The sequence below is a fragment of the Curcuma longa genome, chromosome 11, assembly GCF_044706935.1.
Source record: "Curcuma longa cultivar G26 ecotype Majalengka, Jawa Barat chromosome 11, ITB_CL_G26_1.1, whole genome shotgun sequence".
In the NCBI taxonomy this organism is placed as follows: Eukaryota; Viridiplantae; Streptophyta; class Magnoliopsida; order Zingiberales; family Zingiberaceae; genus Curcuma; species Curcuma longa.
In genome coordinates this window covers 12,064,906-12,080,529 of record NC_133871.1, presented here as the reverse complement: position 1 = coordinate 12,080,529, position 15,624 = coordinate 12,064,906, and the positions used below count along the sequence as shown (strand labels likewise).

General features: G+C 38.8%; 2 protein-coding genes and 1 pseudogene across 2 annotated transcripts; 1 reads left to right on the top strand and 2 right to left on the bottom strand.

The window, feature by feature from the left end:
• Positions 1–615: 615 nt before the first annotated feature.
• On the bottom strand, positions 616–1,726 carry LOC141842100 (ethylene-responsive transcription factor ERF054-like). The gene has a single exon (XM_074730316.1). The coding sequence runs from the start codon at positions 1,558–1,560 to the stop codon at positions 616–618; it is 945 nt and encodes a 314-aa protein (XP_074586417.1). The 5' UTR covers positions 1,561–1,726.
• Positions 1,727–4,310: 2,584 nt separating this feature from the next.
• Positions 4,311–5,435, bottom strand: LOC141842272 (uncharacterized). Its single transcript, XM_074730486.1, has 3 exons — positions 5,253–5,435; positions 4,959–5,164; positions 4,311–4,849 (listed from the first exon to the last, which is right to left on the bottom strand). The coding sequence occupies exons 1-3, from the start codon at positions 5,379–5,381 to the stop codon at positions 4,588–4,590; spliced, it is 597 nt and encodes a 198-aa protein (XP_074586587.1). The 5' UTR covers positions 5,382–5,435; the 3' UTR covers positions 4,311–4,587.
• A 421-nt stretch (positions 5,436–5,856) lies between these two features.
• Positions 5,857–14,960, top strand: LOC141841526 (vacuolar-sorting protein BRO1-like; annotated as a pseudogene).
• Positions 14,961–15,624: the final 664 nt, after the last annotated feature.

Below are 15,624 nucleotides of genomic sequence, written 5' to 3'. Positions count from 1 at the left end.
CATAATTAGATGTAAGAAAAATAACTGAAGTAGAAGGTGTCCATGAGTCATTTTTGTTTCTGTAAGAGAAACCTAAATAATAGAGAGAAAAGTAGAGAGCATTTCTCCTATCACTCAAGTAGACAAAAAATACGTGTGTGTCTCAATGGGACGACAACCCACACTTTAAAAGGGTTAGGAGTAGAGGCCTCTAAAGTAAAAGAGGAAATAATGGGCTAAGTTACCAATTATAGCTAAGTCCAATAACATCCTATTAATTATGCTAGTCCACATAAATTATTCAACAGTTTATCGATATCTAACAATCTCGTTGGATAAACAAGCCCACAATATAAAATGTTTATCAGTTGGTTAGGACTTAGGGAAGTCTCGACAACAAGAAGAGTCGGAGATGAATTTATTACTCATGGTCAAACAAAGAACAAAACATGTGACAAATAATGATGGTTTAATGCTTAATCTCATGCACTAATTGAAGCCATTGGTTGTCTTGTGAAAAATCTGCAACCAGTGAACTGATTCATATAAATGCAATGCGACGACTCACTTCTTCCACAAAACCAAGGAAGGAGAGGTGGTCGTCTCCGGAGAGGCCGGCAGCGGCAATGGCTATGGCTATGGCAATGGCAATGGCGGTGTGGAACTTGAGGGCGGATCGGTCTCCGGCGCCTCTGAAATGGTGGCGAGCCTGGATTGGAAGAGCAATCTGGTGGCCCCATCGACGTCGTCCCAAATCGAGCTCCCTGGCCCCCACGCGTTGAACCACGCCTCCTCCTGAGCGCTCTCCCACGACATTTCAGGCATCTCCGGAAACACCGGAAAGGGCGAAGCCGGCGCCGAGCTCGGAGCTAAGCTTGCGGCCTCAGCAGAATCACGCGGAGAAGAGGAGGACGAGGAGGAAGCGGCGGTGCTGGTGGAGGAGGAGGTCATGGTGGAGCACAAAGCTGCGTCTCTGCTTTCCCCGTGAAAAAGATTGGGGAAGTTGAGCTTCGCGCTCTCGCCGCGCAGCTTGAAGGCCTCGCGGTCGTAGGCGAGAGCGGCCTCCTCGGCGGTGTTGAAAGTGCCGAGCCACAGGCGGCTCCGGTTGCGGGGAATGCGGATCTCCGCCACCCACCTTCCCCAGTGCCGCTGCCTTACCCCGCGGTAGAGCTTGGCCCGGGCCAGCGGAGGCGCTGCCGGGCGCAGGAACAGAGGACCGACACCATTGAGCGCCGCGTTCCAGTAGTGGTACCGGAGGAGTTGTTCGCGGTGAGCCAGCCGGTGATCCGACGTTGCATACATCACCGGCCATTGCTCGACCGCCATTAATGGAACAGAGTTAGTGTGATCTGCAATTCTTGGAGCGACAACAACAGGAGCAGAACTGCCAGAAGCAAATGGAAACGTAGGCTGAGAATTAAAACCAGGAAGAAATTGAGGAGACGACGGCAGTGAAGCAGAGGAAGATTCATGGATTCGATTCGGACTTCGAACTCTTTTTGAAGGAAGCAGAGAATGTTGCTCCTGCTGAAGCACATTCTTCTGTTTCCCTCCGCGATCACTGTTTCCTTCTTCTTCCATGGCTTCCTTCGACACCAAGAACAAGCAAAAACCAAAGTCTTTTAAGAGTTTGATTGGGAAAGAACGAAGTAGAATGAGTAACGAAAGAATCAAAATGCAGGGATAAAAACGAAAGGATGAAGCTTTCCTCTTCAAACTGAGAATCGAAAACTGATGGAAAGCGAGAAATCACGAACATGGAACAGTGGGCAATTCGAAAGATGGAAGGGAAACTGGATCGAGCGGGTAGAAATAGAAGCGTTGGTAGATACAGAGACGGGACGCGTGGATGGATTTAAGAGCAGGGAAAAGATTCGGCGGGTGGCTGGTCGGTGTGTGGGTCCAGCATGAGGCCTCCGTTTGACCTTTCGGCCGTACTCCGCCGCCCACGTGGACTTTAAGATCCATGCCAACCGTATAATCCGGTTAATAGTCTGTAAATATCATAAGATATTTTGCTGTTATATACGTATATATAGAGCTGTCAAACGGGTCAACCCATGGCGGGGCGGGCTAACCCATGGCGGGCCCATCATATGACGGGGCGGGGCGGGCTAACCCACCAATTTGGCGGGTTGGGAAATCTCCAACCCAACCCAACTCAAGCGCGGGCCGCGGGTTAGGCGGGCCAACCCACGGGCCTGTTAAAAAATAAAAAAATATTAAAAATATTAAAAATTTTAAGTTTGAAGTATAATTTAAATTGATTATGTTGAAAGTTTTAAGTTTGAATTATAATTTTAAGCTTAAATTGTATTTTAAATAGATGAAACCCCCTAATTCATTAATTTTTATACTTTAATTTTAAAATTTAAAATAAATAAATAAACTTTCTCAACCCGCTGAGCCGATCTAAGCCCGCCGCGGGCCGACCCACCGCGGATCGTGGGTCTAGGCGGGCCAATCCACCTCAATCCATCTTAAAATGGGTTGATAAAATTTGAACCCAACCCGCCTAAATTTCTTCGGGGTGGGCTAACCCGGCGAGCCTAACCGAACTTGACAGCTATACGTATATACTGTTATATATATAAATATATTTATTTATATTCTTCTGGTCAAAAGGAAGTATACGGACCCTTCATTTCCTTCCTTGCTTCTTCTATTATCTATATCAGCATCACCCATGAAGATTAGTAAAACTAGAGAGAGTTCAGCTGCTCCACCATTTCCTGCATCAAGCGAACTACGTCTGTAGCTCTGCTTTTCCTCAAGCATCTTTTGTTACGTTAGTATTTTGTGGATTGATGAATGTAGCTCTTTTAATGTAGCATATTTATGTAACTCTTTTGTATACAAACTCATAGTCAGAGAAATAAAAATGGTTTATGTAAAATGCAGTGAAAACTAAATGGGTAACTAGTGTATAAATGGTTGACATGTAAATACTAATAATACTGATATAATGTACTTGGATTGTTTATTCCTATTCCAGTTTAGTCCTTATAACTCTTCAATAAATCACACTCGAATCTTCATTATACTTTTTTTCCTTGTCGATGCCTTCATAAGATGGAGAAATTTCATACAAGTCTTATGAGAAGAATAAAAACCAGCAAAGGCAAGTAAAACAAACACGAATGGAGACTATAAATACAAGGAAACTCAAAACACAAAACAAAATCAGAATATTGGCACAAGTTCCTGCTCCTCAAGGGTTCTCCTTATATAGCTTATTCTGTTCTACTGTCTACTATTTCAGTGATTATTCTCACGATCACTTTAGCCTCCAGTTTGCCAATGGATCTCTAAGTTTCTCACTAGTCAATTGTTCTCTTTGGTAATGTCAACTTGAATTGACTAATTTGGTTGGCCGTTTGACAGTTGCATCTTTCCTCGGATCTGACTGCCACACTAATTGACTTAACACATTTAGTCTATTGTCTAGTCTAGCTTTGAACAAAAATATCCTTAGTTAATTCAATTCACTGACAGTCAACTATAAAAACTTTCTAGTTACTAGAGCCTCCACTACTATCATCTGAATGATTGAGTTTTCACTTAAGTCAAGCACTACCCTAAAATCAAATTACAAACAACTAGACTCCCAAACTCACTTAAGAGTTTACCTTATGCAATTTAACTTCGCCCATAAAATTGTCATATGACAGGTTTAGTTCCGCATATCCATCAAGCCCTTGACTTGCTCTAAGTGTCATCTCACACTCCTTATTGATGTAGTTTGCCCTTGTCCATCTACTGGCACTGTTGTACCTTGATGTTTATCATCCTATGGTCCCTTAGATGCTCCAATTCATCCTTCTCTAAACTCCATTGCACCTCGAGTTACTAAGTCAACAAACCTAATCATACCAAGTTAAGCTTTGCAAATTTCTCAAAAACCAACAAATGTTTCTTGACTTGCAGTCTCTCAACATCATGCAATCCTTCTTTGAACTCTATCAGACCTTCAAGCTATTGAGCATCTCCCCTTGGTCACGCCAAGTCATCACCCACAATTGACCTCATCCAGTCACAAACTTTGCGAGCTTTATGTGCCCTACTAAATTCATGCACATATCAAATATATAAATAAAATGTAATTTAAACTCTTTGCCCAAATATTAAAATTTATAATCGAGCTTGACTACTTATAACATGATTGCATTATTCATGAGTGATAGAATATGACAATCTTTCTCCATGGTTATATAAATTCCACCAAGGTAAAGTCAAGGATGTGTACAAGACTAGTGGTAGATAAGGCAAAAGAAGCTAGTTCACCATGGAGCATACCTTTGGGCTTCAAGGATCAAACGGACTAATAAGACAACACCTCATCAAGGTGAAGATTTCTTGAGTTTGTAAGATTGGTTGAGCCTGCCTATAGCACAACCAAAGCTACTCCATGTTAGAATGCATGTTAGAAGTTTAATTTTGTCACACCTATTTTAGATAAAGAATAGTCTCGCATGCAATATACTAGATTTTTTTTAACAATATACGAAATTCAAATCCTATCTTACTAATGAAAACATCGAAGGCTTTTTGAAAAAAAGAAAAGAAAAGAAAAACTGAAGGAAGAAATGGGTGTAGAAAAAAGATCTTTTAGCTCAAAGAATTCATTGCAATGGCCGCCTCCTCCTCGGCGTTGCCGTAGCCAGAATTGCTAGCGCTACTGTACAATAGGTAGTAGGATACCGAGAGGGTTGCAGTGAGGAAAGCAAAGGCCGCACCGGAGACGAAAACACCTTTCCGCAGCACCGCACAGGATGGGTCGTTCATATAGTAGAGGCCCCGGTAAGCCGTGTGGTAGGCGTTCTGTACCGATGCCGCAAGCAATAACATCTCCGCCACCAGAAAATTCAACCTTCATCAAGAAAAACCAGAAAGGTCAAGATTGACCACCGCATTGCAAAAATCGAAACAAAAGGAAGGGGGGGGGGGGGGGGGGGGGATCAGGGGTAGATTCGAATTACCAGCAGGTCCAAAAGAGGGAGACGATGCAAGAGCGGGATTTGCCGCGTCTGATGGAGGGGCCGCAGTAGTAGCACCTGGTGACGGACATGATGAGGACCTGACTCGCCAACAGCAAGAGGAAAGCGCCGACGCCGAGTCCAGTCGCGATGTCGGAGTCGTACACGCAATGGGTGTACTCCTTCTCGTCGTCCGGAACCACCTGGGCCTGCATAACGGAAGATCGAGGTCAAGAATTAGAATTCAAAGTCGGATTCCAGGATTGAGATGGCGGGAAGGATTGCCGAGATACTTACCGTGCTCCGTCGCTGCTCGGCGGCGATGGCAAGGGCGAACGCAGTAACGTCGAAGACAACGGCGACCGGGAGGACTACCTTGGAGGCCATGGAGGAGGAAGAGGATCGTTGGGGAAGGCGAATCCGCATCGCAAGGGATCTGACGAGCGTGAAGAAAGGGTTTCTTCCAAATGCCTCGCTGTTTCCGTGTTTAGGTGAGTATTAGTGCGTTGGACCGAAGGGCTTAGCTTAGGAGGCGATTTGTTGACCCTTTTTTACTTAAAAAAAAAACTTCTGCTTAATAATGAATTATTTAAAGGAATTTCAATAATTGTTGCTAAAGAAATTGGGAAGAAAATAAAACGATAATTTTTTTTTTATAAAAAAACAGTTTTTTTTCTAAGAATAGTATACATGATCTGCCCACACCGAATCATATGGAAATTTATATTTTTAAAAACTCTTTTAAATCTTAATTAAGTGCTCGTCCTATAATTTCTAAAAAGAATAAAAAAATATAAATCGAGAAAATCTAAATCCCATGGGCCATGGGGGATCATGTCGGCACGCATCTTAAGGCACGATCATCTCGATCATTCATTATTCTCAACGCCAGTGAGGCGATCAGCGATGCCGTTTCCGACGGCGGTGAGCGTGATGCTTGCGGTGCAAGAGAAGAAGCCGTCCGCCGTCGACATCTACCGGCCTCTCCGGCAGTACATCGCCACCACCTACGGAGAGCGCGAGGCCCAGGTGGCGGAGGACGACCTCGACGCCGTCCGCCAGCTCCGCCTCGACCTCGAGAAGCCCCTCGACGCCGCTGCTGGCCTCCGACGGGATCTGCTCCTCTCCTACTACCGCGCCCTCTCCGTCATCGAGCCCCGCTTTCCTATCTCTCCTGACCGCGCCCATGTCCATTCGCTGACGTTCACCTGGTTCGATGCCTTCAAGCCCAACAAGAAGGCCTCCCAGCAGTCGATCCACCTCGAGAAGGCCGCCGTTCTCTTCAACCTTGGCGCTGTTAACAGTCGGTCGCACTTTCCGCTGATCGAACTGATGCTGCGGGCCTGAAGCACGCTTGCAATGCCTTCCAGAGTGCCGCTGGGGCATTCGCTTATCTCAAGGATCATGCCGCGGGCAGGGCAAGCGCCGGCGGAGCCACTGTCGATCTCTCCGTCGAATGCGCTGCGATGCTGGAGAAGCTAATGCTAGCGCAAGCTCAGGAGTGCTTCTTTGAAAAGGTCATCGCGGACGCCAAGCCACCTGCACTTTGCTCTAAGGTCGCTCGTCAGGTGATGATCCCTCTAGGCTTCCATGTTCTTATTTTAAATTTTGCATGATATTCTATCTATTTACATTTTCTTTATTTTGAACTTTACTTAATTTTCTTCGAATTTTAGATTTGGTACTTTTAACTTGATCTTATAGTCTTTAGATTGTTATGAGTTGATGTGTACTGTTATTAAATATAGATAGTTCGTAAATGCAGCTTTGACTATAACTTTGATTATGATCTTGTGGTTTTCTTGTGCCCGCATGACTGAATCATACATGAAATGCCAAATACTTGTACTTGCGTAGTTAATGGTGGTTAAAGCATGTAGTCGTTATATAAAGACACTAATTTCCTGAATTGCCATTCCTGGAATTTATTCTTTGTGGCCATCTTGTACGAGGTTTTGTTTATTTTGTAAATATCTAGTCATTTTGATCCTAGGATAACATGGTAAAGCTAGCTTTCTTCTGTCAAATCATATTAAGGAACTTATTTTTTTAATATATTTTTTGTGTAATTATTAGCATTTCTCTAGATTGTAAGAATCACAATTCTTAAATCACTACAAAATACAATTTCCATGCATTTGAGATTGTCATTTTATACACCACTATCATCCACATCACAGAATTTACTTGCCATTTCACACCCATGTTTTGTCTATAAACTCCTTGTTGTGGTTTGTTGCTCCTTGTTGATGTTTGGTGTCACATAAGCAGTTTGTTGATGTTGGGTGCCGCATAGTTTATATTGCCATATAAGGTCCAAACGAATCACATGTCAGACTAAGAATAGTAATAATTTTGTTTCCTGCTCCTGCGGAGAATTCACATGTGGATAACGATACGGAAAAGTGCTAATGGAGGAAAATAAAGGCGGGCAAAGTGACATAATGATATCATGTGTATGATGGGCTGATGGCCATATTGGTGGGCACAATTCACTTTACTGTATTTTAATTCTTATCAGGACATTAACCCAATTACGGTCTTGTTCGAGATGACACAAATAAAATTATTTCACCTATTTTCTTGTTGCAGGTTGGCCTCTATTATGAGGAAACTTATGCAATTTTAAATGCTCCACTGCTCAACCAGCACTTTGATCGTACATGGATCTCTCATGTACAACTTAAGGCAGCTCAGTACTATGCAGAAGCTTGCTATAGATGTTCGTTGGATCTTCATGAGAAGGAAGAGATTGCTGAAGAGATTTGTAGGCTCAAGATTGGGATTAATGCTCTTGCTGATGCAAAAAAATCTACAAGGGGTGTTGCCCAACCATTCCTTGATGCTGTCAACAAATTAGAGACTAATATGAACCAGAACTTGGAGAGAGCTGTGAAGGAGAACAATCGGGTTTATTTGATGCGGGTTCCTGAAGCAAGTTCCTTGGCTGCTTTACCTGCAGTCTCTCTTGTCAAACCTATTTCGATGGCTGAAGTATTAGATGCTAGCAAGGAGACATTATTCTCTAGGATAGTTCCGGACAGCTGCACAAAGGTTCTTTCCAAGTACACTGATATGGTAGACAACATTATTCGGACACAGGCAGAGAAGTTGCAGCAAGGAAGTGAAATAACTAGAGTTAAGCTGAAAGAGATGGATCTTCCTGAGTCTATCTTAGCCTTGGAAGGTAACTTTAGTTTGCCTGTGGAACTTAAGGAAGATGTTGAAGCAGTCCAGATAAGTGGTGGCCCTTCTAGTCTGGAAGCTGAGCTACAGCAACTCAGAGATTTGACACGAGTTAATCAGGAACTCTTGGTCCAGACTGAAGAGTTACTGCAGAAGGAAGCAAATGAGGATGCACAATTCCGAGCCCAATTTGGAACAAAATGGAGAAGACCTCAGTCAGGCACCTTGACAAAGAACCTGCAGGACAGATTGAATAAATTCGCTGCAAATATTAAGCAAGCTGCAGATAGTGATGCCAGGATAGAATGGTCCATAAGCGACAATTTGGAACTGATGGCAATTCTTAACCGCAGACCGGTAGGTTTGTTTCTTTAAATGCTGGATTCTGCCTTTTTTTGGTGCTGGTTTACTTTTGAAAACACAAGCTGCATTTTGTTACTACAAACCATAAGCTACAAGAAAGGTACTACAAACACGAGAAACTTTATGAAGTTATTCTGTTTTTGTTGGTATCAAAAATGCTTCAGAACTTCGTTTCTCTTAGCTGCATTTATTCTAATGACATGACACAAAATTATTAAATCTATTTTTTTTCTTCTTTTAGATGTTCAATGAAATTCAAATCTTATAGGATGATGTTGGTATGCTTACTCTTTGTCTTGTTTCTTGCTTCTTTCAAATTGATTATGAGAACACACATAATAACACAACTATGATTAAACTGTTGAGTAGATACAATCTTGTTATTTTCTATGTGAAACTTAATCATCTTGCAGATTATACCTATTGGTTTGTGGTCTGCTTGTCTCATTTACCCTTGCCTTTTTTTTTCTCCCATTTTTTCTACTGTTTTGGCCACTAGTAGGGAGACTGTCATAGTGTTGCATTAATGGGCGTGTTAAATTTTTCTTCAGACCTCATTGTTTATTAAATCAATATTAATTGCTTCATTAAGTTACAGTAGCACATTGGAGTTTTATATATGCTAGATAACAAGCTATTATCAGTTTTTACAGCTCCAGTTTCCGAGTAATTATTTTTTTCAGTTGATTAAGTTGAGTTTTGGGCAGAACCATTCAACAATTAGATCTTTTACTGTTTAATGTTTACATTCAATATATTCTTTATTCTGGCCATTGCTAGAGTTCTTTTTCATGCTATTGTTCACTTTAAAGATGTTTTCATTATTAGGTTTTTCATCTTGTGTTTTGCCTATTTTTGAATCTCAACTTTTGTTGGCTGACAATGTAAAAACATATTTTTCAGATTGAATCTGCATTACCTAGTCTTGCAAGGCCTATTATGTCTTTGGATGACAATGAAGATGCTATCGTGGGAGCACTTAAACAGAACTTGGTATTATGCTACTAAATATTTATCTTGATAGTGTTCATGGAAAATCAATTTGAAGTGTTGGTTGTTTTCCATATTTGAATTATCCTTCTACATTCTTCTTTTTTTGTGTTTTTGGTTACCTTAGTTTGGTGCAGTAAATATCATAATTAACTTGCAAATCAGAAGTATTTGCAGTTATAGAATTTTAGTAAACTTAGAATTTCTTTTATTGGGTTGCATTTGGATTCATAGTATTCACATATTGGGATTGTGCATTCTCTGATATTGAGATGATATAGCTACCTGTAAACTAGTACTTTTTTTACTTGGTAAATGTTTAGTTGAACTAGTTTTATCACAATTCACTATACAACAGCAATAACAACAACAATCAAGCCTTATCCCACTAGGTGGGGTCAGTTTTCATTGAATATTTGCCTAAAGTCAACGCCGATTGACAACCTAACGAGTAACCCTCACCCTTTTTCATCTAGGCTTGGGACCGGCATGGGTGAATTTTTTATCACAATTCACTAGGATTTACTTTATTCTCTATTAACTCTGTAAGGAAGGAGTTTGGGCATTTTATAGATTATTAAAATGCCAGTGTATTAAATTGAAACTAAAAGCTAGAATGGTGATTTAGTTTCAACTATATTTTTTTATTAAAAAGTTGTTGTGATGTTATAAAATTTATTCATTCTCCTTGACTTTTGTTCAAGATGTTATTCTTTTTGGCTTCAGATATGAATCCAAAAATATTTTGGAGCATTATCTATTGTCGTTGTTATTATTATTATATATTTTTATTTATTTTATTTCACTTTTTTTTATATCCATGATTTGTCTTATGATTAACTGACTTATTACTTTTTCTTATTTAGAGGCAATTGGAGAATTTAGGCACACAGAGGGCAGGTCTTGAAGACATGTTAAAAGAGATGAAGAGAAAGGTGACATTATTTGTTGTTTCCCCCTCATGTTTATAAGGCTGGAATCTTGATTTTTCATCTTTCTTCAATCATCTAACTGAACTTAGTTTCCATTAACCTTGCCCTGAAATGATTGATACCTCCACTAGGTTTATCTTATGCGAGAAGAGTTAAAACAAGTTAGTTGCTTAAATTCTGGAAGTAAACAACAATGTTGATGTTGGAAATTGTTATGTGTAGATTACTTCAATGTTATGAATTTTATAATCTCGATAATAATGATTTTATGCAAGTTAGTTCTTTGGTATTATGAATTACGTTTTTGTTTATTGATGGATTGTCATAAATTGTTGGATCGTATCAAGCTGTCTACAAAACTTGTATGGGCTGTCCTATTAAACTATACAAAAACGAAAATGCCACCAATGTTTTAGACTTGAGGTGATTGCTGTATTCTGGTGGCTAATAGTGGTGAGTGATGATCATATCCTAGCATATGCAATTGCTTTCTGACTTACCTAAATCTTGCTAGTTGTTCTCAATTCACTATTATTATCTCTTGCAGGAGGATATATTACCAAAGTTGATGTCAAGCACTGGATCACAAGAAGATCTCTTTAGGAAAGAGATATCCAAGTATGATCAGATATGTGGAGAAATTGCTCAGAATATTGAGGCCCAGGAGCAATTGTTGCTTCAAATTCAGGTATGCTATTGTCAATATTCAGGAGGTTAACTGTTGTATTGATCAAAAACTAGGAATCCCTTCTCTTTTTATGGTCTGGGTATGATCTGTGTTCTCCTTCCTTTGACATAGGGCCATCCAACTCAGTATCTACTTGCTATGGTATTTGGTTTTTGCTAGTGGTATGCTGGTCTCTGTCATTTAATTCAAATTCATGTTTTATGCCTGACTCTGGTCTTGTGAAGTATGACGTTGCATGACTGTTTCAAGCATCTCTCAATGAGCAATTGTACAGTTGATCTTTTAGTGAGAATGGTGGTAGTTTGAGTAGCATAGAATAATTACTCGAGTTTACATCTTTTGCTGGTTTTGTCCTGTATAGTTGGTCTATATCTTTCATCAGCGAGGAATATTTTTTTCTTCACATTTTTTTACTTAACAAGAAATCTTAATTCTTTAACTCAAAATTGCCATGATAGCAATTTTCTTTTCATTTCTTACATAAGAAGAAATTTTTAATTCGTTCTCAAAAATGCCATTGTAACATTTTTCACTGCTAACATTTACTTGCCATCTGTAGGTAGGTTCGAAATGGATTTTTTTAATTAACAGAAATGCTTTTCCACTTTATCCTGTATCGCCTATATCTATAACGATAGTTGTTTCCTTCATTGCTCTTCATAGGCACAGAACGAAGAGTTTTCTGCTATTTTCAATCTGGAGGACTTCAAAGGTATTTGTCTTTACTCTTTAATCTCTCTTTCTTAATTTAGTTTATTCATATGGTTTTTTTTTTAAATTATTCGATTTGTTGGTGGATCATTTATTAATGAAACACTTGAAGAGGTTGTGAAATTTTTTCCATATTGGTCATGGATTCTCTTCTCTTTGGGTTTTAAATATTTTCTTGATTATATAACTTGTAGGCCAACATACATTGACCCTATCATAGTGCAATTGGCAATTCTTTCAAGCGTATATTGCTATGTCAACCAGACAATTGTCAGAATCATGTGATTCATGACTCATATCCTTATGATATGATTTACTTGTAAAATTAGATTCTTATATATAAATTGGAAATGAAAACTGTTGCAATTCAGTTCAATTCAACCCAATTCTTATTTACAATTCTAAAAATAAGAAAGAGAGCACATTAAAAAAAGTTAAATCTAACCAATTCAAATAAGTTTTACCCATAAGAAATTAAATTAAACTTGATACATTGGATATTTATCCAGACTATTTATAAAAGAAAGCATGAATTTTATGTTATATGAAAGAAGTATCAAGATCGAAGAAAGAAGAATCTCAAAGTCAAAGATGACAGTGTAAGAAAATTTTGCCAAATCGAGATAGAGTTGATGATAGCCATGGTGAACTCGACAACTATTAACCAAAGAATAAGTATGGTTTGTCACTTTGATACACTGATGATAATGAGGTCAAAATATGACAATGTTTAGAACGTCTCTCCTGTTGATGATAATGATATTCTTATGTCAAGCATTCGACAATGAGATTTCTTGTTCATTTAATTTCAATTCTTAATGGGATGAAATAAATGATATTATGTACATTATCGACCTATATATTTTTGTTATGAATCAATATCAAATTTCTCCATTTATACAGTAATCAGATGGAACATTATAATTTTTGGATATCAAAACTATTTGAATAAAATAGATTTTAAATATATTTTATATTTTTAATTAGAACCTTGCTGTTCGCAATTCAAAATTCACCAGAACAATTTTCAACATGAACCTTGGTTTGACAACCTTGAATTGGAGTTCAGACAAGAACAAGTTTGATTACAACATATTTTTAGATATAAATGAAAAAAGGTCAAAATTGACCTGGTTTGCTTGACCAATTAGTTACTTTGTTGCAGGTTTCCGTTAATGGCTGATTCCAAAACTCTCATCTTTTAAGAATTACTATTAGATGAATTTACTAGTCATATTCAAGTTGAATATCCATGTTGTATGATAATATAGTGCTGATTGATAAGACTTTATTTTCTATGATTTTGGAATTGAATTCTTTATACAAGCTTAAAACTATATTGGAACTTAATATATAAAATTTAGCTTAAATGCCATCTCACCTGTCAATGCAATCATGTAACTCCTTTAAAATGATGGATTGCCATCTTGTTCTAAAATGATAACCCATGTAATTCCTTATTAAAAATCCAGACCCCAAGGAGTTGACTTGGTATGGTTTGTTATGACAAGGGAGATCTGGGCCTGGGCTTGTATATGCCTAGGGTTCTGGTTTTACTGCCTGTACCTAGAACAACTTTTCAATATCCATGTGGTCTGGCCAACCAGACATAACTTGTGATATAATGGACCAATTTGTGCTCAGTCTGTACCTAGCCCGAGCACAGCCCACTAACATCCCTAGTTCCACTAGGCCTCAGAAAATGATTAAAATGGAGAAAATGTGTAAAGATGGGATGAACATATTTAAAAATTAGTGGTAATCACCATATATAGACAAGTGAATCGATTAGATTTGATGATGGGGGACTGAAAAGGTGATAAAGGAAACTAAGTTTATATAATGTATGAATTTTAAAATGATCTCATTATCTATGATTACACAGCCAGTGGGATATCATCCATATATCACCAACTGTAAGAAGTTGGGGTAACATATGACTTGATCTAGTCAACTAGCTGTAGCTCCAAGTTGTGCTCTAACTCATTTTGTTTAAGATGTCTTCTCTCAGAATGTTGAAGACAGTCCTGAATCTTTTTTAATATCCCCATCAATTTTGACAGTTGCTCGTGAGAGGAGCTATAAACAGATTGCTGCTGCAGTAGCAAAATATAGAGAAATCAAGGAGAACATCAATGAAGGGCTGAAGTTTTATGTTACTCTTCAGGTATGCTAGTTTCATAAATCAGTCTATAAATACTCTTCTGAACAAAAGAAGAGTTCTGACTATAAATTTTTACATGCATAACCATGAATCAAACTTTGGGAAGTTCTGATGAGTACAGAAGGCCTTGTTCAATAAATTTGTTTTTGTTGCATTATGGAAAAACCAAAAGTAATCTTCCTTTGTGCTTCAGGATGCAATAACAAATATAAAGCAGCAATGCAGTGACTTTGCGATGACCAGAAGCATTCAGTGTCGGGAAATGATCGAGGATGTGCAGAGGCAGTTATCAGGACTCAACTTCAAAGCTGATGGGAGGACTGGTTATAGTTATCCTTCAGCTGATCAAGCCAGTATGCAGAGGAATGCTTCTCAACAATCCGAACAACAGGGCGCTTCACAACATCCTCAGGCAGCCTTCCATAACCCACCAGGGGAGCAGCCAAGGCCCGGATACTCTCATCCCTACCCTGCTTATGCCACGCCCCAGCAGGCTCCTTACTCGGCTCCAACTGCTCAATATCAGGATTCGCAACGGCCGCTGAACCATCAGTACGGGCAACCAGCATATCCAGGATGGCAAGGATCGTACTACAATGCACATCAACACCCACAAGGCTCGCAGCCTCCACCTCCATATATGATGCAATCTCCTTATCCTCCCCCGCCCCATCAGGAAAGCTATTATAGACCTCAATGAAGTTTTGAGCTGGTCAGCAAATGCAGCCCCATTTTCTACTCCCCTCCCTGTTGCGATCAGTTATGTATAGGTGGTATACAATGCCTCTTTATGTATAGGTGGTATACAATGCCTCTTGTAGTACAGGACATATTTTCCTTGATTAGTATGCAGAAACACGTCCAGTTTGTTTTATATCATCATTCTATTTGGAATAAATGGAGAATGATGCGTGAGGAATGTACTTATTCTGAGTTTTAACTTAAATATCATTTTTTTAATTGTTATTAAATCGGTCGAATTGACATCAGGCATGAGAATGCTTGTTGCAGCAACATGATAAAACAAAGGATTAACTTTATTTAGCCCTTGCAACTTCACGCTTCTCATGTTGACTCTTATTTGCTTTCCTTCCCAATTTTACTTTATGCTTTAATCAGGTTCATTTTGCGACAGCATGTCTTTCTATCGACCCATTTTTCATGGACTTTCAAACAGCCCGTATTAGAGATTTGAAAATCGGCTTGGACTAACAATATTGCAATAAAGTTATATGATGATATACCAAGTTAGTAAAGCTTTTTTTTAGAAATAATAAAATTAAAGATATCAATTTTATGGCTCATTTATATATTTCAATTATGTTATTTATTTTAAAATTATATGCCTGTTAATTATGTCTTATGCAGAGTCAGGTGTAATAATACCGTGTTTTATATTGTTTATACTAGCTATGTCACAAGTAAAAAAATAGATAAATCTTTACAATGCATTGCTAAATATTACTCTAATCAGGAATCCAACTAAGTTAACTCATAACTGCACTTTTATTGTGTTTTTTTAAGTTAACTCATGACTCTAATCGGAGAGCAATGAGTTCGCTGTCGGAGAAAATGGTCCAAGGTAAGGGAGAAACCCTAAAGAAGCGAAATAAAGCTCAAAGAAGAATAAAAATC

Coding starts and splice junctions, on each gene's coding strand:
- LOC141842100 (XM_074730316.1), bottom strand. CDS start 1,560: ATGGAAGAAGAAGGAAACAGTGATCGCGGAGGGAAACAGAAGAATGTG.
- LOC141842272 (XM_074730486.1), bottom strand. CDS start 5,381: ATGCGGATTCGCCTTCCCCAACGATCCTCTTCCTCCTCCATGGCCTCC. Junction 5,165..5,252: donor CCGAGCAGCGACGGAGCACG/GTAAGTATCTCG, acceptor TCCGTTATGCAG/GCCCAGGTGGTTCCGGACGA. Junction 4,850..4,958: donor TCCCTCTTTTGGACCTGCTG/GTAATTCGAATC, acceptor TTCTTGATGAAG/GTTGAATTTTCTGGTGGCGG.